Source organism: Salmo salar, chromosome ssa10 (assembly GCF_905237065.1).
Source record: "Salmo salar chromosome ssa10, Ssal_v3.1, whole genome shotgun sequence".
Taxonomy (NCBI): domain Eukaryota; kingdom Metazoa; phylum Chordata; class Actinopteri; order Salmoniformes; family Salmonidae; genus Salmo; species Salmo salar.
The window spans coordinates 105,225,198-105,251,154 of NC_059451.1; the positions used below are offsets into that span (position 1 = coordinate 105,225,198).

At 44.7% G+C, this 25,957-nt stretch overlaps 1 protein-coding gene across 8 annotated transcripts in view; it reads left to right on the forward strand.

Moving 5' to 3' along the window:
* Positions 1–23,785, forward strand: part of LOC106561392 (homeodomain-interacting protein kinase 2) — a 134,970-nt gene extending 111,185 nt beyond the window's left edge. For 2 of the 8 annotated variants that reach the window (XM_014125320.2, XM_014125322.2), the window contains exons 6-15: positions 4,136–4,320; positions 4,480–4,642; positions 10,612–10,834; positions 11,468–11,589; positions 14,973–15,103; positions 16,084–16,275; positions 17,894–18,232; positions 18,746–19,017; positions 19,316–19,491; positions 20,340–23,785. In XM_014125320.2, the coding sequence (XP_013980795.1) occupies positions 4,136–4,320; positions 4,480–4,642; positions 10,612–10,834; positions 11,468–11,589; positions 14,973–15,103; positions 16,084–16,275; positions 17,894–18,232; positions 18,746–19,017; positions 19,316–19,491; positions 20,340–20,828 (2,292 nt within the window). In that variant the 3' untranslated portion in view covers positions 20,829–23,785. The remainder of the gene's footprint in view (positions 1–4,135; positions 4,321–4,479; positions 4,643–10,611; positions 10,835–11,467; positions 11,590–14,972; positions 15,104–16,083; positions 16,276–17,893; positions 18,233–18,745; positions 19,018–19,315; positions 19,492–20,339) is intronic. The other 6 variants (XM_014125325.2, XM_014125326.2, XM_014125321.2 and 3 more) reach the window with 4 other exon arrangements.
* The last annotated feature ends 2,172 nt before the right edge of the window (positions 23,786–25,957 follow it).

Sequence of the window (25,957 nt, forward strand, 5' to 3'; positions counted from 1 at the left end):
TGGCACATAAAGCCCCTGGGATCCTCCAACGCATGCAAACCTACACGTGTTCACTTCACTGTTGTCCCATCTGGACTATTAGAGTTGACCTGTGCCCAGCCAGAGTGCTCCAGGTCTGGCATAGCATGCATAGTGTGCAGCCACATAGGCAGCGGTGCTCAGTGAAGTTTGTGCCTCTGCCTGAGCTAGTTTAGGAGGCCATACCTCCAAGCTGCTCCTACTCCCAGACACAAAACAGTGGTCTAATGAAATCAACATGCACAGCCAGATCACCAGGGTCAGCACTCACTCTGAGCCTCTCTGACCCATACTACGCTTACACACACACACGCTCACACACCACACACACACACACACACACACACACACGGACGGACGGACGGACGGACGGACACGGACGGACGGACGGACGGACGGACGGACGGACGGACAGACAGACATGCATGCAAGCGCACACACACTGACACACAAGGTTACTGAAAGAAACAGAGTAGACTGAGAGCCAGTACTAATGAGGAGAAAATCTCAGCCTCAGAATCCAGGGCTAGATAAATAAATAAGCAGTATGGACATCTGTCTTCATTTGTATAATGGACGATAGCTGAAGGCACAGAGGGACTGGAGAGAGAGATTTGGGTCAGTTACCGGGACGTCTGCCCATGTTGAGATTGTTGTTGCCTCCACACTGTCGTGGGAAATGTGGGGAGAACTTAAAGTTCTGGAGGATCCATCTCCGATCCCTTTTTAGGACCAGATGAACTGAATGGAGTCTGATGGAGGTCTAAAGAGAAATAGGGAGGGCAAGACATCTGGGTGGTGAGTACATTTTAACCACACCAGTTTGATAGCAGATGTGTCTCTGAAGCAGTGGTGGAAAAAGTACCCAATTGTCATACTTGAGTAAAAGTAAGGATACCTTAATAGAAAATGACTAAATTAAAAGTGAAAGTCACCCTGTAAAATACATGCATTTACAGACACTCGTCATTTTTTAAATAATGGTGCCGGAGGGGATAGCTGCCGTTTTACGGGCTCCTAACCAACTGTGCTATTTTATTTTTTTACGTTGTTTGTAACTTACTTTGTTCATAATGTTGCTGCTACCATCTCTTATGACCGAAAACTGGATGAAGATGTTTTCTTTAATGAGTCCAACACAAAGGATATACTGCTTCTCCGAGACCAGGTCCAAATCCCTGCCACGCTGATCCTCAACACTGGGGTCGTTCAGGGGTGCGTGCTTAGTCCCCTCCTGTACTCCCTGTTCACCCACAACTGCGTGGCCAAGCGCGACTCCAACACCGTCATTAAGTATGCTGGTGTCCCTGGTGTCCACATCCCCAACAAACTATTATGGTCCAAACACTCAGGAGACATGGGTCCCCAGATCCTCAGAACGTTGCACCATCGAGAGCATCCTGACCAGTTGCGTCTTAATGGTATGGCAACTGCTCGGCATCTGACCATAAGGCGCTACAGAGGGTAGTGCGTACGGGCCAGTACATCAATGGGGCCAAGCTTCCTGCCATCCAGGACCTATATACTAGTCGGTGTCAGAGGAAAGCCCAAAAAATTGTCTAAGACTCCAGTCACCCAAGTCATAGACTGTTGTCTCTGCTACTGCACGGCAAGTGGTACCGGAGCGCCAAGTCTAGGACCAAAAGGCTCCTTAAAAGAGTCTACCCCCAAACCACAAGACAGCTGAACAGTTGATCAAATGGCTACCCGGACTATTTAGATTGCCCCCCCCCTTTTGTTTTTCCACTGCTGTTACTCGTTGTTTATTATCTTTGCATAGTCACTTTACCCCTACCTACATGTACAAATTCCCTCGACTAACCTGTACCCCCGCACATTGACTTGTATGTACCCCCTATATATAGCCTCGTTATTGTTATTTTATTGTGTTACTTTTTATAATTTCTTTTACTTTAGTTAATTTAGTAAATATTTTCTTAACTCTTTCTTGAACTGCATTGTTGGTTAAGGGCTTGTAAGTAAGCATTTCACGGTAAGGTCTACACTTGTTGTATTTGGCGCATGTGACAAATACAATTTGATTTGATTTGAATATAGGACTATACTCAATGTTTTTGCTTTTTGTGTTGCGGCAGGATAAAGAGAAGTGATGATTATGCTAAAAGTCTTCTACTGCTTTGCTGCTCTTGAACTTCATTATCAAGCACACTCCTATGGAAGCATTGCTGTCTCTGCATTTAATCAATGCACTACAATACCTATGCATGGTATTCTCTGTAACATTAAAATACGTACATTTCTACTGTGCTACAGTGTTAGTATGGAGTTAGATTGCCGCGGCAGACATACACAGGCGAGGCAACACATTTGCAATCCGACCGAGCGCATTTCCCAAAGTCATCTTTCCCTCTTAGAGGACAGTGTGATTATTTCGTCACCTCATTCCAGAGATTATTCCTTTATCACGCCAAGTGATGATGTGCGAGGCAGGGAGGGGTTAGGGACAGGGCCTGAATAACTTGAACGAGAACTGAATCAGATTGGTTGGCGTTTACTGGCTGTACATCAGATAGTCCCTGTAGCAGGGCTACAGAGATAAGCCGTGTGTCTTTATGAAAAACGAGCCCACTATCTTGTCATGGTAATCCCAATAAACAGCATGCCTATCCCTGACCCTGTCTGTGTCCCTGTCCCCCAGACATAGATATGCCACTGAAGGCTGTGGGCTGCTCTATATCAGCCTCTGTCTCAGTCTCAGTCTCTGGCCCCTCAGCCTGTGACTCTTCCTCTACCTCTCTCTGCTTCTGCCTCAGCCCCTGACTCTACCTCTCTATCTCTCTCTGCCCCTGCCTCTGCCTCTTCCTCTACCTCTCTCTCTGCCTCTACCTCACTCTCTGCCTCTACCCCCCCTCTGTCTCTACCCCCCCTCAGTCTCTACCTCTCTATGAGCCTCTACCTCTCCCTCTACCTCTCTCTCAGCCTCTACCTATCTCTCAGCCTCTACCTCTTTCTGACTCTACATCTCTCTCTACCTATCTCTCTACCTCTACCTCTCTCTCTACCTGTCTCATCCTCTACATCTCTCTCAGCCTCAACCTCTACCTCTCTACCTCTACCTCACTCTCTGCCTCTACCTCTCTCTCTCAGCCTATACCTCTCTCTCTGCCTCTGCCTCTACCTCTCGCTCTACATCTACCTCTCTGTCAGCCTCTACCGCCCTCTCAGCCTCTACCTCTCTCTTTACCTATCTCTCAGCCTCTACCTCCCTCTTTACCTCTGTCTCTACCTTTCTCTCAGCCTCTACCTCTCTCTCTACCTCTACCTCTCTCTCTACATCTGCCTCTCTCTCAGCATCTACCTTTCTCTCTGTCTCTACCTATCTCTCAGCCTCTACCTCTCTCTCTACCTCTCTCTTTGTGTCTACCTCTGTCCCTGCCTCTGTCTCTAAACACTGCTAACTTTCCACCCAAGGAGATTTCTGCTGCACTGCTGTCCAGTATTTCTCCAAAAACCTCAACCGGAATGGTTAGGACAGATGAACCAACATTATGTTTCCCGAAAGCAGGCTCCCAGAAGTAATCCAAAATATTTAAATAAAGTTGTGTCTATGTCAGCTCTAGAGGCGCTCAGAGGCTGCTCAGAAGGTGTCCTTTGTGTCTCTTTTAATAAGCAAACAGCAGTACGTATCAGGTTTATTTTTGTGTTTATTTTCACTTCTCGGGCAGTAGATAAAACTCTCTGTGACGGCGCCAGTGGAAGTTAAGTTGCCCCACTCTGCTGTGAATACCAGTGAAATGTTTGTAATGTCAGTAAGGTGCATGGTTATCACTTTGTCCTGTGACACTGATGTCGACACCCATTACTGTATGTGTTTTTTAATAGTTCTATAAAAAAAACTGCTGTGTTTTTCCTGTTGTTTGCAGCAACAGTACAGCACAACACTCAGGCTGCCTCTGAAATGGCACCCTTTTCACTATATAGTGCATTACTTTTGACCAGGCCCCATAGGGCTTTAGTCAAAAGTAGTGCACTATATACATAATAGGGTGGCAAAAGAAGTGTACTATAAAGGGATTATAGGGTGTCATTTGCAAAAGACCCTCTGCAGACTTTGAAATGCTAATTAAAAGTGTATGTGTGTTGGGTCTGTTTGCAGGTGAATATGACATCAGATCTGGAGGGCAGTGACATGCTGGCGGAGAAGGCAGACCGTAGAGAGTTCATCGACTTGTTGACCAAGATGCTTACGATCGACGCGGACAAACGGATCACCCCCATCGAGACCCTCAATCACCCCTTCGTAACCATGACCCACCTCCTTGACTTCCCCCACAGCACACAGTACGTCTAGAGATCCCCTCACATTTCTCATTTAGATAGTTAGCTGTTAGCTGGGAGGAACAGATTATCTGGAGAAAGTCATAACTGGTAAATATTTAACTGAGGCACATGTAATCTCTCTCTCTCTCCCTCCCTCTCTCCCCCTCCCTCTCTTCACAGTGTCAAGTCCTGCTTCCAGAACATGGACATCTGTAAGCGTCGTGTGGGCATGTACGACACAGTCAACCAGAGCAAGACCCCTTTCATCACCCACGTGGCCCCCAGCACCTCCACCAACCTCACCATGACCTTCAACAACCAGCTCAACACTGTGCACAACCAGGTACCTACCATACACAGTGTTGATGGTTTTACTCAACACACTCCTCACCATTCATACCCAGATTGTACCATCAGCTACTGTTGGTGGTGACTGCTACCAGCATAGTGTACTGTCTGCAGTGCTGTGACCAGCACTATCCATAACATGGTCATGTAACAGACTTTTTCAGTACTAGATTCATATCAGTGTGTAGCGTGTGTACCACTACCAGTGTGTAATATAAGCACTAGATGGCTTGGTTAGTGTGTTTTTTCAGTACTAGATTCATATCAGTGTGTAGTGTGTGTACCACTACCAGTGTGTAATATAACCACTAGATGGCTTGGTTAGTGTGTTTTTTCAGTACTAGATTCATATCAGTGTGTAATATAACCACTAGATTGCTTGGTTAGTGTGTTTCTTCAGGCCAACATGGCACATAGCACAGTACACCCAATCAGCCCACATCACTTTATTTGAAAGCAAGGCATTGGCCACACTCCTTAGTAGAACGCTAAAGCAGTATATTGAGGCCACGACAGCCTGGTTATCTGTCTGTCTGTCTGTCTCTGTCTGTCTGTCTGTCTGTCTGTCTGTCTGTCTGTCTGTCTGTCTGTCTGTCTGTCTGTCTGTCTGTCTGTCTGTCTGTCTGTCTGTCTGTCTGTCTGTCTGTCTGTCTGTCTGTCTGTCTGTCTGTCTGTCTGTCTGTCTGTCCCTCAGGCCCAGTGGGGGCTGTCACAAACTGCTGATGAGATCCATGACAACCTTATACTTCCTGCTTGCCTTGCAGTTTAGCGCTTTTCAGGCCTTAAGAATCCCACCAGCAGGCTTCCTCCTCTTCCTCTCCTCCTCCTGTTTCTCTCCATTTTGCCTTTGGTCATTAGCACGTCATGCTACTGTAGGGCTGTGTGGGTTGACTGTGACGCTAAATTGCTGACTTTTGCTTCTGCCGGAATCATGAAATGATTGCATGCTAAAGTTTTTTCAGATTGTGCTGAATTAGAATTTGGGAGGGATGGTAAACAGTGTTCTTTTTATATATTTGTTTCTATACATTTCTCCCCCTACCCTACCATCCCTACCCTAATTGGAGTAAACTAACAGACAACAATACTTCTACTGCTACTTACAGCTATTTCACTAACATCTACAGTACCTGTAGTTAAATAACTTTCTTCAAGTGCTAGAGTTTCAGCCACAGTGGCCAATCCACCATTCATTCTGATCTTAACGCCAACCCTCCGATGTGCACAGATTAACCCGTCTTTCCCAGTATAATGCCATTTAGCTATTTCCTTTTGCAATACAACCCTCTATTTTACTATGATGTTACACATACAGTAGAGAGGTCCTGAACCTCCCTATGTGTAACATTTCTACTGAAATTTTACAAATAGGTGTTCTTTATCACCAAACATACTATATCGACTGTTACAGAACCCACTCTGTGCAGAATGAGGTAAAACTAGACTTCACTATATAATTTAAATTGATTAACGTAATGTTTTCTCTGAGCACCTTGGTTCAGGGCGATATAGGCAGTGCTACGTTAGTGATTTATTTAGCTGGGGAACATTTAAACGTCTTAGAGTTTATTTGTTTGCAGGCTCTCTCGTTGTTGTGCATGATGAATGCCACACTGGCATATTGATTATCTCCAACGGTGCTCATCGAGCTCGCTAAGAAGTGCAAAATGAAAAATGAACATGCCGTCTCTGAATTTTCAACCACGCAGGCTTAATGAAAAGACAGTAATTAGTCTGGGTGTTGTCGAATACATTTTATTTGAGTTAAGACTTGAGAGCACTGCGTGTCTTTAAAAGCATTTGTTCATATCAAGGCCGTCTTTAAGCCTTACTCAGGCCTCATTGATGGTCTCCCCATGTCCAGGGTAGTATTCTTGAGGCATCAAATGGAAGAAAAACAGACTGAAACAGGGAGGGACTACCTAAACTTATCCAACAAGAATATTAGTTTGCAATGGTTTACCCTAATAAATACAGCCCAGGGTTTTACAACTTATATTTCAAGTGCCTGACACCTTAGAATTATGGCTGCTAAATAAGGATAGCGATGTGGAGTCAATATAGTGAAACCGAGAGACAAAATGTCGGTTTGCCCCGTAACTACTCATTATTAAACTGTTAAGCAACATTTCAATTTTAAGAGCATTTCATAAGCATGATTCTTTCACTTTGGAAGCCTCTCTCTATGTTGACCCTTCTCAGAGATAATTGCTTGTCTTGAGTACTGGGTCCAGGATGATTTGGGTGCGTTGAGACATATTGTTGTGTAGCTACGAGAAAGACACTGGAGGGAAAAGGATCGCTGTCACTTGTCTCCATATCACCCTTTCATCTAACCTTACCAGGGCCAATATTCACAAAGAGTCTGAGAGTGTTGATCTGGGATCAGTTTTGTATTTTATGTCATAAGGAATAAGATTATGTGGACAGGGAGGACCTGGTCAAATCAAGTCAAATTTTATTGGTCACATACACACATTTAGCAGATGATATTGCGGGTGTAGTGAAATGCTTGTATTCCTAGCCCCAACAGTGCAATAATATCTAACAAATCATAACAATACACACAAATCTAAAGTAAAATAATGGCGTTAAGAAATATATCAATATTAGGACGAGCAATGTCGGAGTGGCATTGACTAAAATACAGTAGAATAATATACAGTATATACATACAGTTGAAGTCGGAAGTTTGCATACATTTAGGTTGGAGTCATTAAAAGTCGTTTTTCAACCACTCCAGTCATTTCCTGTTAACAAACTATAGTTTTGGCAAGTCGGTTAGGACATCTTCTTTTTGCATGACACAAGTCATTTTTCCAACAATTGTTTACAGACAGATTATTTCACTTATAATTTCCTGTATCACAATTCCAGTGGGTCAGAAGTTTACATACACTAAGTTGACTGTGCCTTTAAACTGCTTGGAAAATTCCAGAAAATGAAGTCATGGCTTTAGAAGCTTCTGATAGGCTAATTGACATAATTTGAGTCAATTGGAGGTGTACCTGTGGATGTATTTCAAGGCCTACCTTCAAATTCAGTGCCTCTTTGCTTGACATCATGGGAAAATCTAAATAAATCAGCCAAGACCTCAGAAAAATAATTGCAGACCTCCACAAGTCTGGTTCATTCTTGGGAGCAATTTCCAATCGCCTGAAGGTACCACGTTCATCTGTACAAACAATAGTACGCAAGTATAAACACCATGGGACCACGCAGCCATCATACCGCTCAGGAAGGAGACACGTTCTGTCTCCTAAAGATTAACATACTTTGGTGTGAAAAGTGCAAATAAATCCCAGAACAACAGCAAAGGACCTTGTGAAGATGCTAGAGGAAACAGGTACAAAAGAATCTATATCCACAGTAAAACGAGTCCTATATCAACATAACCTGAAAGGCTGCTCAGCAAGGAAGAAGCCACCGCTCCAAAACCGCCATTAAAAAAGCCAGACTACGGTTTGCAACTGCACATGGAGACAAAGATCGTACTTTTTGGAGAATTGTCCTCTCGTCTGAGGAAACAACAATAGAACTGTTTGGCCATAATGACCATCGTTATGTTTGGAGGAGAAAGGGGGAGGCTTGCAAGCCGAAGAGCAACCGTGAAGCACGGGGGTGGCAGCATCATGTTGTAGGGATGCTTTTCTGCAGGAGGGACTGTTGCACTTCACAAAATAGATGGCATCATGAGGTAGGAAAATGATGTGGATATATTGAAGCAACATCTCAAGACATCAGTCAGGAAGTTAAAGCTTGGTCGCAAATGGGTCTTCCGAATGGACAATGACCCCAAGCATACTTCCAAAGTTGTGGCAAAATGGCTTAAGGACAACAAAGTCAAGATATTGGAGTGGCCGTCACAAAGCCCTGACCTCAATCCCATAGAAAATTTGTGGGCAGAACTGAAAAAGCGTGTGCGAGCAAAGAGGCCTACAAACCTGACTCAGTTACACCAGCCCTGTCAGGATGAATGGGCCAAAATTCACCCAACTTATTGTGGGAAGCTTGTGGAAGGCTACCTGAAACGTTTGACCCAGTTAAAAAATGTAAAGGCAATGCTACCAAATACTAATTAAGTGTATGTAAACTTCTGACCCACTGGGAATGTGATGAAAGAAATAAAAGCTGAAATAAATCATTCTTTCTACTATTATTCTGACATTTCACATTCTTAAAATAAAGTGGTGATCCTAACTGACCTAAGACAGGGAATTGTTACTAGGATTAAATGTCAGAAATTGTGAAAAGCTGAGTTTAAATGTATTTGGCTAAGGTGTATGTAAACTTCCAACTTCAACTGTATGAAATGAGTAAAGCAGTATGTAAACATTATTAAAGTGACCAGTGTTCCATTATTAAAGTGACCAGTGATTCCATGTCTATGTATATGGGGCAGCAGCCTCTAAGGTGCAGGGTTGAGTAACCGGGTGGTAGCCGGCTAGAAACTGTTGTTCAGTCTCTTGGTCCCAACTTTGATGCACCTGTACTGACCTTGCCTTCTGGATGATAGCGGGGTAAACAGGCAGTGGATCGGGTGGTTGATGTCCTTGATGATCTTTTTGGCCTTCCTGTGACATCAGGTGCTGTAGGTGTCCTGGAGGGCAGGCAGTGTGCCCCCGGTAATGCATTGTGCAGACCTCACTACCCTCTGGAGAGCCCTCGGTTGCGGGAAGTGCAGTTGCTGTACCAGGCGGTGATACAGCCCGACAGGATACTCTCAATTGTGCATCTGTAAAAGTTTGTGAGGGTCTTAAGGGCCAAGCCAAATTTATTCAGCCTCCTGGGATTAAAGAGGCGCTGTTGCGCCTTCTTCACAACACTGTCTGTGTGGGTGGACCATTTCAGATCGTCAGTGATGTGTACACAGAGGAACTTGAAGCTTTTCACCTTCTCCACTGCGGTCCTAGATCAGCACTGGATATTTAGCTGTGTACAAAATACATATAGACAGAATCTATACTGACATGCATACATGTAGCGGCTCTAACACTGTATATGTGCAGTATGGACAAATTGAGCCCCTGTGGCTCAATGTACTGTTTATGTCATTATAGCTCCTTGAATTGATAGCTTGTTAATTGAATTGAATTTGAACATTGATTGTTGACTATTCAGCAAAGTTGTAGCGTTGATCAGCACTTTTCTCTGTCTTTCCATCACATTCTCCCTTAAACTCAGTCTCTCACTCTATTCACTGAAATGCAGTATCTTCACTACATTAAAGCTGTTGGACCTATTCTGAGAAGTATGACACTAATATTTATAATGTTCTGAAGGAAATTACAATGGCCTAATTTTGTCCTCAATTTGAATTTATTCTGAATGTTCCATATAAACATCTTACACATCAAAAAATGACTGCCCGGCCTCCCGAGTGGCTCAGTGGTCTAAGGCACTGCATCACAGTGCTAGCTGTGCCACTAGAGATTCTGGGTTCGAGTCCAGGCTCTGTCTCAGCCGGTCACGACCGGGAGACCCATGGGATGGCGCACAATTGGCCCAGCGTCATCCGGGTTAGGGGAGGGTTTGGCCGGCAGGGATGTCCTTGTCCCATCGCGCACTAACGACTCCTGTGACGGGCCGGGCGCAGTGCACGCTGACACAGTCGCCAGGTGTACGGTGTTTCCTCCGACACATTAGTGTGGCTGGCTTCCGGGTTAAGTGGGCATTGTGTTAAGAAGCAGTATGGCTTGGCAGGGTTGTGTTTCGGAGGACGCACGGCTCTCGACCTTCGCCTCTCCCGAGTCTGTATGGGAGTTGCAGCGATAAGACAAGACTGTAACTACCAATTGGATACCATGAAGTTGGGGAATAAAGGGGTTAAAAAACAAAACAATGACTGACAATGTTATTTTCTGATTAATGATTCTATCCCGTCCCCCAACAACCCTCGTGACCTTACCACCACCACTGAACATCTCCTTATGGCTTTAAGTTTTGATCTCGTCATTCCTTTAGGCCACCAACCTGGCTCCCTCCACCACCAGTACCACCCTTTCCCTTGGCAACCCCGATGTCTCCATATTAAACTACCGATCTGCACTCTACCAGCCCTCAGCGGCCTCCATGGCTGCCGTGGCACAGAGGAGCATGCCCCTGCATCCTGTGGCCCCTCAGCTCTGTGCTGCCCGGCCTGACCCCTTCCAGCAGGCCCTCATCGTCTGCCCACCTGGCTTCCAAGGTAAGAGGCTTTAGACTAACACAGTGTATGCTGTGTAACAAGGCCACAGATCTAGGATCAGATTACTCTATCCCTTAACCATTGGGGGTGAACAAATATCTGATCCTGTATCAGTGGTAAGGCGTCTGTAATGAGTGATTATTTCATGCCATCTTGGAACAGATTTACTTTGAAAAAATATCAGAAAGATAACAGATTGCAACGGGATCACCTGTATACATAAATGCTCAATTAATTCATTAAAAAGAGCACCTATAGGCCTTTCTATAGTCAGGTCTAAGGCTCAGTCAGTTTCAGTAGAGTAGATCAGCACTGGCTGGCACCAGCGAGTTCAGTTTTCTCCTGATGAGAGAAGCGCTTATGAAGCTGTGAGCTGGAACTGCACTACAATGACTGTAAGCCTTCCACTGACCCCCCTTCCACTGACTGTGTTTGAGATATCAAACAACTAGTTTAAAATGTTTTTTTTCTATAACAATTGTGCCGTCATTGTTTCTCCCGTTTTTTTTGTGTGGCGCATAGTGTTGTTGTTGTTGACCTCCTCTGTGTTATTGTTGTTGACCTCCTCTGTGTTATTGTTGTTGACCTCCTCTGTGTTGTTGTTGTTGACCTCTGTGTTGTGTGTGTTCTCAGGTATGCAGGCCTCCCCGTCCAAACACACGGGCTACTCTGTGCGGATGGATAACGCCGTTCCCATAGTGACGCAGGCCCCCGGCACCCAGCCCCTGCAGATTCAGCCAGGCCTGTTGACACAGGTAGGAAGTAGTGACTCAGTCCGTCGTCATGGAGATAGGGGGCCCACATATAGTCTTTTATTTGCATCTCCTGAACTCATAATGATATCTCATCTTTGTTTTGCTGGATCACAATACACAGAACCTATTGTATTTACTGGGAGACATTCATACCTAAACACACATATGGCTATGACTAACAGGGTATTTTGTATGATTTGGTCATGGAAGCTACTTTGGAAAAGGTCGGACCTCTGTATCCTTTTCTATAACAGGCTAGCCTTTGATCAAGGCAGGGAGTCAATCAGGGTGTTCTTGTGATCCTTCTGCCCCTGCAGGCACTTGTTTTGACTGAGTGAGTTAAACCATGGTTCCATTGTCCTTCTCCCTCCTTGAAAAAACATAGCCATGCATTATTCCTCCAGTATAGTTGAGCATTAAAGTAGAGTTGTAGAGTAGTAGGACACCTCTCCCTCTGGTTTCTAGAAATGTCCATAAGAGCTTTAATATCCCTGTAAAGTCCCAGGTGTCAGAAGGCTTCCCTTATCTATAGTTAATCATGCAGTAGGCAGCTAGCGAGGCTCTCTGAACTGTGTGGAAGACTAATCTGTCAGATACCAAATGGTGATTAGCTTCAGGGCTGCTTCCAAGTCAGGCGCTCTGAAATTATAGGCCTCAGAGGAGAGGGACAGATTTGGAAAGGCTTGGAGGGGTTTGAGGGGTTTGCTCGGCTACAAGGTTACCCTGTGCCTTGTAGCATTCACTGTATAGCATAAATGCAGTACTTCAGGAAAAACTGTCTCAACAGAAGAATTCACAAAATAGTTCACAGTATATTAATTATGATACAGTGCAAAGCCCCAAGTAAAGGTATGATGGTGGAACAAGCCAATATAATGAAAATGTTACAGTTCATGAACCAAAGAGTATATTGTGCAAGTATCATCCTATTACTGTGTCATGGTCTACTGACATACTGTATCCTGGCAGATTTGATTCATTAAAGAAAATCCTCTGTCACGCTGCACACATATTAAACACAGGGATGATGTAGTCGAGCATGTGGTTTATCCAGAGCAGCAGTACACCCAATAAATGGATGTAGAGGATCTGAATCCTTCATTCCCTCTGCTTGGGTGTTTGGGGCTTTAGCCTCCAGGCCTCTCTGCAGCCGCAGCCCACCCTCGACCTAGGCGTCTGTAGAGCAGAGGTGGGGCTGGGTGGGGCTGGGTGTGGAGGAGGGCCCCAGTAAGCCAGTCCCGCCAGCCAGGCAGCAAGGCAAGACCTTTATCTGGAGCAGGAATGCAGAACATTTGGAAACAATTGGGGAGTGAGAGCCAGGGCTTTCAGAGCCCCGAGGTGACAAAGGGTTTTCACCCGGGGAGAAGAGGTTGGCGGTGGGGAGCAAGATAGCGCCTCTGATTGCTGGGGCAATGGGTCCTGAGAAGAAAAGAAAAAGGGCTGCTAACCTGTTTACCATTTCAGAGCAGACAGGCCGATTACACAACACAGACGTCCGGCGACAGAGGAATGCAGAGTGCCAGGATGGAGCAGGATGTTTGGAGAGATAGATGGAGGAGAGGAGGAGATGGAAGTATTGGTGGCTCTTAATGGTTTTGGCGTGTTGATAAAAAGACCTGAGATGTGAATATAACCATGGGAGATGTAAAGGGAGTCTGTAAGTGGCTTAGGTTGTCTTCTATTGGCCAGTTTGCATGCCTTTCTATTGGCTGTGCCTGTGTCCTTTATCAATCCACATCCCGGTCTTGTTTTGTTGACCTAAAGATGCCTCCCTCCCTCTTCACACATTGACTGTTTTTATTTTAAGTTAATTCTCTCTCCCAACGTACCTCAGACAAAACAATTCCACTCCCACATGCTAGCGGTCATACACTGTTAAACCCTACAAGCGTTTTATATCAGTAGAGTATAACAGGCACATTGTAAAACATTGTGATATGTAGGCTTTGAACTCTGTATGAGCCCAGCGCAGATGTAGGCCTAAGATGGAGTGCTTTGTCTTCTGTGTGTGCTGTGCTATGTACTGCAATATACTGACGCTGCCGAAGTAAATAGAATATGCAAACACTATTTAAAGGAAAAATTCATTGTACCCCACATTAAAGTGCTAATCAATAGAGCTGCATTAAACTATTAGGGCTGCAAACACACACACACACACACACACACACACACACACACACACACACACACACACACACACACACACACACACACACACACACACACACACACACATGTTCATGTGCACACATAACACACACACACACACACACACACACACACAGACCCATCTCTGACTCGGGGCATATTATGTCTGCCAACTCCCTGCATTCTGCACCAGCAATACAAAGCAGCTCCTTTCACAGCAGCCCTGAATGGGCCTCGATGTAAATTTAATTAAAATCGGAGCTGATTTGGATAATGCCAAACACATCAGCACAGGGACCAGGAGGGGAGAGGCAACATATCTTTACTGCACATCCAAAGTCTTCCCAGTGAACTGGGAACATTCCCAGAACATTAGCTAAGATTCCCACTAAGTTCTAGTTAGAGTTTTATCTAACATTAGGATGATAACATCCCAAAAACACTCCAAGAAAATTCCACAATGTTCCCACAACCTAAAGAAACATTTTGGGAACCTTAAAAAAAGACAAAATGGGTTCTGGGAACATTCTTGTAACAATGTTTTTTTGCAACCTAAAAGAAACATTGTAGAATTATCCGCACATATCTTTGGTGATTCCCCCACAATGTTCCCACCAGACTGTTCCCACAACCTAATGAAACATTCTGGGAACATTTAAAGAACAGATTAAATGTGTTCTAGGAATATTCTTGCATCATCAGGCGAATGTTTTATACAAACATTCACGACTGGATAGTTTTTGTATTATGAGAACATTTGCCTCGATCTCACAAATGTTCTGGAAACATTCACAGAACCAATATTGGTTTGCTGGGTTATCTGCGCTCTGTTGATGTGTGCTGCTGACAAGGCCAGATCGTTCAGCTGGCTTTGTTTAACTAGCCTATTGTAACACTGGCCAGTTGTTCTGCTTGTACCTGCAATCCATTGGCTGTTTTGTGTTTTTACAAGGATTTCTTAACTTTTGTTACACTTTCAATTATTTCCCCTTGTTCCCCCATGCCTTCATCTCTGGAATTAAAACAATGAGAGATACAAAAACAACACCTTTTTATTTAGGTAGCATTCTTTGTCTACATTAAAGTATACTTTGCATAATTGACATGCAAGGTTCTTAGGTGACAGATGATCCCATAGAGATACAATAGAAATACAATACAATATAAATAGTGTTGTATTTAATTCTGTGACTGACCTCTTCTCCCCGTTTGCTCTTTTTCTCTCCCCTCAGCAGGCCTGGCCCAATGGCACCCAGCAGATCCTCCTCCCCCCTGCCTGGCAGCAGCTCACCCACACCTCAGTCCAGCACGCCACCGTCATCCCTGACTCCATGACGGCCTCCCAGCCCCTGGCTAACTGGAGGTAAGGAACATGCTCTCCTCCTTATGTAACCAGAGTCTTATAAGCACTACCATAACAAATCAAATCCTATAGGACCAGAGTAGACATTAAAGATTAGACTTGGTCAAACGTACCAACGTTGTACAGTATAAGCCTGGAATATCTAGCTATATGTGAAGCCAAATGGCAAAGGTGCATCCGTTTCATTGTAGCCTGCAAACCAATTTGATATGCTCCGTTTCACCATGATTAACAGAGTGTATTACTTAACATTCCAGGCTAGTTTCATTGTCCAATTGTGTATAAAGGCCTGGATAACATGGGGAGGTTTGGATGTTTACAAAGTTAAGAGAGGATCAGCACAGCAGTGTCCTGATTGACAGAAGAGCATTGCCTTGTGACAGGCACTCAGAGGGCTGCCATGAATCACAGTCTAGAAGTGAACAGCGGGGTTTTTATAAGAGCACATTTACTTTAGAGGGATGAGATGTATGTAAGGACATCATCCCAGGCACGGCGTGTCACAATGATGATATGTTAGATGGATGGGGCCTGTAGGAAGGTAAGCTGGATGCAGGTATATGAGTGTGTGTGTGTGTCTGCATGCAGGTTAATTTAGTAGTGTCCGTCAAAGGACAGGGTGGTTCTCTCTCTCTCTCTCTCTCTCTCTCTCTCTCTCTCTCTCGTCCCCACAAAGATGATTGGGAAAGTGTCGCACTTCCTCTGCAGAACTATCCCTCTACAGCTGCTGGTGTCAGCTGCCCTCGCTCCCGCTCTCTTTATTCCCCTCGCTCTCATTTTGCTCCCCTATGTCTCACGCGGTGACTGCTGCCACCCACCCAACTCTAGTCCCATATGTGAAGCAGTATGTACTCATGTGCAGTTATAGATATGTAGTTAGACATGAAAATGGGGCAAGGTCACAATGACGGTGTTTCTCCAGATATAATAATATAAAATACAGGTTCAGTGTAGTGATGGGACATTCTGTTGTGTTCCAGGAATTCTCACCCACACGGCGGCCATTACAATCCCATCATGCAACAGCCGGCACTGCTGGCTGGCCACGTCACCCTCCCATCCAACCACAACCAGCCTCTCAATGTGGGCGTGGCCCATGTGATGAGGCAACCGTCAAACAATAACAACAACTCCTCTTCCAAAAAGAACAAGCAGCATCAGATGACTACCAGGTAAGCACAACTAGGACCTCCTACACAACTAGGACCTCCTACACAACTAGGACCTCCTACACAACTAGGACCTCCTACACAACTAGAACCTCCTAAACAACTAGGACCTCCTAAACAACTAAGACCTCCTACACAACTAGGACCTCCTACACAACTAGGACCTCCTACACAACTAGGACCTCCTACACAACTAGGACCTCCTACACAACTAGGACCTCCTACACAACTAAGACCTCCTACACATCTAGGACCTCCTACACAACTAGGACCTCCTACACAACCAGGACCTACTACACAACTAGGACCTCCTATACAACTAGGACCTCCTAAACAACTAGGACCTCCTAAACAACTAGGACCTCCTACACAACTAGGACCTCCTACACAACCAGGACCTCCTACACAACTAGGACCTCCTACACAACCAGGACCTCCTAAACAACTAGGACCTCCTAAACAACTAGGATCCCACACACAACTAGGACCTCCTAAACAACTAGGACCTGCTATACAACTAGGACCTCATAAACAACTAGGACCTCCTAAACAACTAGGACCTCCTAAACAACCAAGACCTCCTACACAACTAGGACCTCCTAAACAACTAGGATCTCGCACACAACTAGGACCTCCTAAACAACTAGGACCTCCTACACAACTAGGACCTCCTAAACAACTAGGACCTCCTACACAACTAGGTTGTAGTAGTAGGTGTCACCTAGTATTAGGTTGTAGTAGTAGGTGCCACCTAGTATTAGGTTGTAGTGGTAGGTGCCACCTAGTATTAGGTTGTAGTGGTAGGTGCCACCTAGTATTAGGTTGTAGTAGTAGGTGCCACCTAGTATTAGGTTGTAGTGGTAGGTGCCACCTAGTATTAGGTTGTAGTGGTAGGTGCCACCTAGTATTAGGTTGTAGTGGTAGGTGCCACCTAGTATTAGGTTGTAGTGGTAGGTGCCACCTAGTATTATGTTGTAGTGGTAGGTGCCACCTAGTATTAGGTTGTAGTGGTAGGTGCCACCTAGTATTAGGTTGTAGTGGTAGGTGCCACCTAGTATTAGGTTGTAGTGGTAGGTGCCACTTAGTATTAGGTTGTAGTGGTAGGTGCCACCTAGTATTAGGTTGTAGTGGTAGGTGCCACCTAGTATTAGGTTGTAGTGGTAGGTGCCACCTAGTATTAGGTTGTAGTGGTAGGTGCCACCTAGTATTAGGTTGTAGTGGTAGGTGCCACCTAGTATTAGGTTGTAGTGGTAGGTGCCACCTAGTATTAGGTTGTAGTGGTAGGTGCCACCTAGTATTAGGTTGTAGTGGTAGGTGCCACCTAGTATTAGGTTGTAGTGGTAGGTGCCACCTAGTATTAGGTTGTAGTGGTAGGTGCCACCTAGTATTAGGTTGTAGTGGTAGGTGCCACTTAGTATTAGGTTGTAGTGGTAGGTGCCACCTAGTATTAGGTTGTAGTGGTAGGTGCCACCTAGTATTAGGTTGTAGTGGTAGGTGCCACCTAGTATTAGGTTGTAGTGGTAGGTGCCACCTAGTATTAGGTTGTAGTGGTAGGTGCCACCTAGTATTAGGTTGTAGTGGTAGGTGCCACCTCATCCCCCTCTCATCTCTCTCCCGTCAGGAACGTGTCTGCGTACGAGGTGTCCTCCTCCCAGGCGGTACAATCACCACAGCGCTCCAAGCGGCTGAAGGAGAACACCCCTCCACGTTGTGCTGTGCTTCAGAACAACGGCCCTTCCTCCGGCTCCAGCTGCGGACCCCCCCTGGGCTGTGGAGGGTGGGGACGGGGCGAGGCAGAGCAGGCCTCCAGCACCACAAGGGACCACCATCAGCACCACAACGGGCAGCGTCAGACCATCATCATCCCTGATACGCCCAGCCCTGCCGTCAGCATCATCACCATCAGCAGTGACACGGACGAGGAGGATGATCACAAGAATAGCAACACCAACCATACTAGGTACAGGTCAGCCATTTTGGGCCAGACATGACACGCAGGCAGGGATCTGGGTGCCAGGGTTAAATACATGACAGGAGGCCATGTTTAGTGCATGTTTAGTTTCATTACTGAAAGAGCTGGGTTTCGTTTATAATAGGAGTGGACATGATTGGCATAAGGGCATTTTTTTGTGGCTTGATCTGAATTCACTATTTATTATGGAATCAACACCAACATTGATCAGAAGGTTAGTAGGCTGACCATTACTATATCTTCTTAGGGCTAGGGGTCCTGCCCGCTAACTTCTGGTGAAACTGGAGGGCGTGCAATTCAAATAAATAATCATAAATATTATGGATCTTAAACATTTATGTACATATAAGTGTCTTATATCGGCTGAAAGCTTAAATTCTTGTTAATCTAACTGCACTGTCCAATTTACAGTAGCTATTATACACCAACATTGGTCAGAAGGTTAGTAGGCTGACCAATACTATATGTACCATTACTAAAAAGTGATCCTCCTCCTTGCAGCTCATTCAAGCAGAGGAAGAACGTCATCAGCTGTGTCACAGTACACGACTCCCCCGACTCTGACTCATCCAGTAACAACAGTCCCTATGCAGTAGAGTCCAGGCAGCCCAACAACAATGGCTACCATGACTCCAAGACCACCCTGCTGGACAACTACAGCAACAGAAACAACCTTCGCTCCATCATCATCCCCCCTCTGAAGAGCCAGTCCAGCGAGGTGCTGAGCGAGTGTGAGCGCCTGATGCCAGGTACCTACACAGATATCTACACAGGTACCTACACAGATATCTACACAGGGAGCTACAGAGACCACACAGACAGGGAGGGATGGTTGATAGTCTTTCTTCTAGAGTATAGGAAATACTATTATTGTTTTTTGAAAAATATTTTACAAATGTATCCATTATTATTGTTGTTGGTACTACAAATGAACCTTCGCTAAGCCCTGCCCCATTGGTTACTGTTGCTACCTCGGTTCCACATGTTTTTTTTCTTTGTGTTTATACTGTACTCATATGTTATTTTCTTGACCTGGATTGACCTTTTGACCTTGTTCCCTTTACTCTGCAGATGCAATGAATCATCAGAATTCGGCGTACAAGTTCAAAACCTCCAATGGCGCGGGCATGGTGTCTGGCAACAACCACCTGTCGGGGGGCGTGGCTTACCGACAGCAGCGCTCGGGGCCAAACCCCTTCCAGCAGCAGCAGCCTCTCAATCTCAGCCAGGTATGGAGAGAGAGCCAAGTAAGGACCCATCTAAATTATTTATATCATTATCAATCAATCAATCACATGTATTTATAAAGCCCTTTTTACATCAGCAGATGTCACAAAGTGCTGTACAGACACCCAGCCTAAAACCACAAACCGCAAGCAATACAGATGTAGAAGCACAGTAGCTAGGAAAAATTCCCTAGAAAGGCGGGAACCTAGGAAGAAACCTAGAGAGGAACCAGGCTCTGAGGGGTGGCCAGTCCTCTTCTGGCTGTGCCATGTGGAGATTATAAGAGTAAATGGCCATTAAGGTCAGATTGTTCTTCAAGATGTTCAAAGGTTCATACATGACCAGCAGGGCCAAATAATAATCGCAGTGTTTGTTGAGAGTGCAACAGGTCAGTACCTCAGGAGTAAATGTCAGTTGGCTTTCCATAGCCGAGCATTCAGAGATCGAGACATTAAGTGCGGTAGAGAGAGAGAGAGTCAAAAACAGCAGGTCCGGGACAAGGTAGCACGTCTGTTGAACACGTCAGGGTTCCATAGCCACAGGCAGAACAGTTGAAACGGGAGCAGCGGAATGACTAGGTGGACTGGGGACAGCCAGGAGTAATCAGGCCAGGTAGTCCTGAGGCATTGTCCTAGGGATCAGGTCCTCCAGCATGGGAGGGAGAGAGGGAGAGAAAGAGAATTAGAGGGAGCATACTTAAATTCACACAGGACACCAAATAAGACAGGAGAATTACACCAGATATAACAGACTGACCCTAGCCCCCCAACACATAGACTATTGCAGCATAGATTAACCATGTGGAAAGTGAGATTGTCATTTGGATTGCACTGACTCCATCCTCGTATCTCTTCTCGCTCCTATCCAGGCCCAGCATCACATGGTAACTGAGCGGAATGGAGGCCACCGGCGCCAGCAGGCTTACATCACCCCAACCATCGCAGCCCAGGCCCCCTACTCCTTCCAGCACCACAACAGCCCCTCTCACACTGCCAACGTCCACACCCACCTGTCTGCCACCCACCTGGCTGCCACCCACCTGCCCGGCCAGCCCCACCTCTACACCTACACTGCCACGCCCGCAGCCCTGGGCTCCACAGGCACTGTGGCCCACCTGGTGGCAACCCCGGGCTCTGCCCGACACACGGTCCAGCACACCACATACCACACACCGGGCATTGTTCACCAGGTACCCGTCAGCATGGGGCACCATGTGCTGCCCTCACCCACCCTGCACCACAGCCAGTACCAGGCTCAGTTTGCTCACCAGACGTACATCAGCGCCTCGCCTGCCTCCACTGTCTACACTGGATACCCACTGAGCCCCACCAAGGTGAACCAGTACCCTTACCTCTAGAGCCAAGCCAACACACTGGAGACCCAGACCCCCAGATCCAGACCCCAGCAATGCTGCTGCTGCTGCTCACTCCATGTCCTTCCTCCCTATCCCCACTCCACAGACAGAGAGATAGAGAGAGAGACATGCAATCTTTATAAAACTGTCACGTTTACTTGAAGACATAATGACAGAGAGGAAAAAGGTAAATAAATAGACAGAGAAAGGAGAGGTGGAATTTCTATTATTACTTTTCTTTTCCCCCAAAATTCTCCAAAAGGGCCAGTTTTGCTTTGTTTTCTCTCTTGGTTTTATTTCTACTTTCAATCAGAGTAATTTCTCATTATTTTATAGCAAGGTCTTCATAATGGGCCTTTGGGAGAGGTGGAGGCTTTTTGTTCTCCTAAAACAGCTTTTTGTTTGTTTTTGTTTTCCCGTCTTGAATTGGAAAGGGACTGTTTTAACAAGGGGTCCCTCTCTGGATGTTGGAATTCCCATCAGAAGAATTCCCGTGAGGATTCCCGTGAGGATTTGGGAATGAAGGTGAAATACGGAAACCTGCTGCTCTTCAAAGAATACAAAAAATAATGATGGCCTTGAACTGTCTTAAACATTTTCAAATCATTCAATGTGTGGGGGAGAGAGAACGAAGCATCCCTCCACATCCCACACCCCTCCTTCTCCAACAGACAACTGGAGTCAGGAGTCTTCTGGAAATATAATCAACAAAAGACAAAAAAAAATAGGTATTTTCCCTTTGTTTTTTAGTTCTCACCTTTTTGAGGAGGCTTATGTTTTAGCTATAGCAGTCGTAGCTGGGCCCTGTTTTTAGAATGTAGCAGTATGCACCCAGATAATTTTATGAATAACTTTTTCTGATACCAATAGAATTTATTTGTTCCTCTTTTTTCATTGTGATTGCACAAAGTGGTTATAATAACATAGGCATGTACAACGTGATTGTCTGTGTGTGCGTGTGCTACTGTCAGCCATGTGTGTGTAGTCCACCTCTTGCACCTTTGTGCTATAATACTTGGAATCCTCCGCAGTCTTAGGTTTGACCATTGTTCCCTCGTAGTGCCTTACAGATATAACGACACAGTTTACTTCGCTGGAACCTTGAGAACCAACAGACTAGCTGGAACTGGTTCCTTTCTTTGACGTCTTATTGTCGGGGCAGATTTGATTTCTCTTCCAGGTGTAGGCTTAGCCCCTAGCTCTGTGTCCTATCCTTATCACAGTATACTACAGCCATAAGAGGTTAGAGTTCATATTTAACTGACCTTTGGCTTTTTTGTAAAGTGTACATGAGTTTAACTTGCCTGGGGTACTGAACCAAAGTTGTTAGATCCATCCTCTTTACAGTGTGTGCTGGATATACATTTTCATTTGTGTACAGTATAACTGTAAGTCATCGTGGCGCACATACATACAATGGCTTTAGTTTGAGATGTGTTACTTTGTTTTTTATATCACACAAGGGAATCAGTGCCCAGGAATAATATAACAGAGAAGTATCAGCACAAGGATCCAATTAGGAGTAATGGAAAAAGCAAAAATACAAGAAAGTGACTGTCAAAAACATTTATGTGATGAGTTCATTTGACACATCAATAGTCCAGAGTTCGAGAAAAAATAGGAATCAGAGGTTAAAAGCTAAGCCAGTAGAAAGGCATGATGGGAAGTGGTGGTTGCTATGGCGGCAATCCTCAGAAGGCCACCAAGAGAGAGCCTGGTTGTTTGCAGTAGGGAAGCAGAGTATTGAGGACTGTTGAGAGGGGTTGCTGGGTAGGAGTAAGACCTGGGTTCAAATACTATTTGAAATCTTTTAAATAATTCTAACGTTTGCTTTAGAGTGCCTGCAGTACCAGATTGGCGGCGTTTGCAGTTTTTCAGCTATTGCATTGCTGCAGGCAAACTCAATCACGCCCAGCTAAAGTATTTGAAATGATTTTAAATAGTATTTAAACCCAGGTCTGGCGTGAGTGAGTGAGTGAGTGAGTGAGTGAGTGAGTGAGTGAGTGAGTGAGTGAGTGAGTGAGTGAGTGAGTGAGTGAGTGAGTGAGTGAGTGAGTGAGTGAGTGAGTGAGTGAGTGAGTGAGTGAGTGACTAGTAGAAAGCATTTGGTTGGTCTGGGTAGGAACTGAGGATGGCAAAGTGGTAGGGTGGCATTCCTCATGTAAATGGGACTAAAAGAATAGCATGTCGGCATGGAGCAGGTTGGTAGTAACAGTGACGGTGGGCAGGAGTTACAGGAGCACTGTATGAATGCACACCTAACTCTGATACAAGTTGTTGTGTTGTTGTAGTGGTTTTGTAAAGATAAACAGAAGTTATTTAGTCATTTCTGCCCTGAGGGTTGTGTAGCACCTCTCCGCATAGAGAGAGACGTGAACGGAACAGAAATGCTTCTGCGTACACCTGGAAGGGCTTACTATGAAATGGGCTTCATTTGTTGACACTGTATCCATTTTGTCTTCAGAATCATGTGTTCACAGATAGCATACCACCAGAAAGGGATACCTGATAGTAAGAGAACTGATTGGGCTATTGCTTCTATGTGTGCTGCTTAATTTAATATCAGTTGTATTTTTCGTAGCCAATGATAAATGATTACTATGTTTGTTGTAGTGTCCTCATGAAGTAGGCACATCAGAAATACTGTTTTAGTGAGAGCCTTCCCCTTATCCCTTCATGTCATGCCATAGTACTTGCATTTTAAGTGATTCTTTTATTTCTACGTTATTATTGAACTTTTTAAATGGCTGTAGGTACAGTATAAACTGTATTGTGTTATTTTACAGATTGTTGCAATAATTCTCGTGGATGTTTTTATCAGTGATTTGTTAGTAGGCTCATTTCTATGTTGATTTGTAACTGGGAGTTGCTGTACAGTGATGTTATGTATTCATAAGGAGGGGTGTATACCTGTGTAAAGTGTTCAGGCACCGTTGACAATAATAAAGTTATAAAGTTGACAATAATCCATTTGGGCCCTTATGGGTAGGTAGCTTAGACTTGAGTGTATCAGACCAAGGTTTGCTTCCTAAACTAAACCTAAAACAACAACATTTTGGTACTTCACCAATAGGCCACCACACTCCCTCCAACTGGCTCCACCATGCAAGCCTTGGGTTCCAGACAGTCAAAGATGTGATGCGTAGCATGTAGAGGTTGCTGGTTACATCATTTCCTTTCTGTTCTGTGGTGTATCTTTGTTGGTACTTTTTTGTTGATTTCCATGAGGCCTGTGGGCCTAAGAACACAGATAAGGGAGATGCTTTTCCACATGAGTGGTTGGCCCCTCCATAAAGAGGCAGACGACTGAAACATTCCACCATAGGGAGAATCTGGCATCCATACTGCACACCCTACAGTCTCCATATCTCTCTGATCTGATGACTTGTCATTTTGGGACTTTTCTTTCTTCCCACCAAAGAAATTCAACATGTTGATGATGTACTGTACAAACACAAATAATCCCCATGTGGTCTGGCAATAACTTCTGGTCTAAACAATTGCCTTTACAGCACGTTGAGTGTGCTTTGAGGGCTATTGATGGGTTTTAAGCTAATGTTAGTGTGTGAGGTGTACAGATAGTACAGATTGTACAGTAGAATGCCAGTATGGGCACAACATACACACACATATATGAATGATTCAAGTTGCCATTATATCTTAAGCTATTTGACTGCCAGTTGCAGTCCACCATTCTCAAACATCTATGATTTGAAAAAAATATGTTTTAGATCTGTCACTCGTTACCCTCTAAATGTTCCATTACCTCCTGATGTTCGTTACCCCCTAAATGTTCCATTACCTCCTACTGTTTGTTACCCCTAAATGTTCCATTACCTCCTAATGTTTGTTACCCCTAAATGTTCCATTACCTCCTAATGTTCGTTACCCCTAAATGTTCCATTACCTCCTAATGTTCGTTACCCCCTAAATGTTCCATTACCTCCTAATGTTCGTTACCCCCTAAATGTTCCATTACCTCCTACTGTTCGTTACCCCCTAAATGTTCCATTACCTCCTACTGTTCGTTACCCCCTAAATGTTCCATTACCTCCTACTGTTCGTTACCCCTAAATGTTCCATTACCTCCTAATGTTCGTTACCCCTAAATGTTCCATTACCTCCTAATGTTCGTTACCCCCTAAATGTTCCATTACCTCCTAATGTTCGTTACCCCCTAAATGTTCCATTACCTCCTAATGTTCGTTACCCCCTAAATGTTCCATTACCTCCTACTGTTCGTTACCCCCTAAATGTTCCATTACCTCCTACTGTTCGTTACCCCCTAAATGTTCCATTACCTCCTAATGTTCGTTACCCCCTAAATGTTCCATTACCTCCTACTGTTCGTTACCCCCTAAATGTTCCATTACCTCCTACTGTTCGTTACCCCCTAAATGTTCCATTACCTCCTACTGTTCGTTACCCCCTAAATGTTCCATTACCTCCTACTGTTCGTTACCCCCTAAATGTTCCATTACCTCCTACTGTTCGTTCCCCCCTAAATGTTCCATTACCTCCTACCGTTCGTTACCCCCTAAATGTTCCATTACCTCCTAATGTTCGTTACCCCCTAAATGTTCCATTACCTCCTACTGTTCGTTACCCCCTAAATGTTCCATTACCTCCTACTGTTCGTTACCCCCTAAATGTTCCATTACCTCCTACTGTTCGTTACCCCCTAAATGTTCCATTACCTCCTAATGTTCGTTACCCCCTAAATGTTCCATTACCTCCTACTGTTCGTTACCCCCTAAATGTTCCATTACCTCCTACTGTTCGTTACCCCCTAAATGTTCCAATGTTGAATCTCAAACTTCTCTCTGAATTGTTTTACATGTAAGTGTTTTTTACATGGTTAAAGTTATATTTTAGCTTTATTAATGTTGTAAGCAGATTCATTTGTAAAAAACAAAAACATGTTATAAGTTGGTGCGCCATGGAATGACCTATATAGTGAAAAAATAATAATAAATACCTTTAAAATAATGGTCACTAGCACAAAATGAATGTAATATGTGACCTGCTTCATCTGAAATGCTTTAGATATTTCTGCTTGAGTGATCATTCATTTAAGTAAAGATTTGATTTCTACATTGGTGCTTGCACCGCCAGGGTTGTGGGTTGGATTC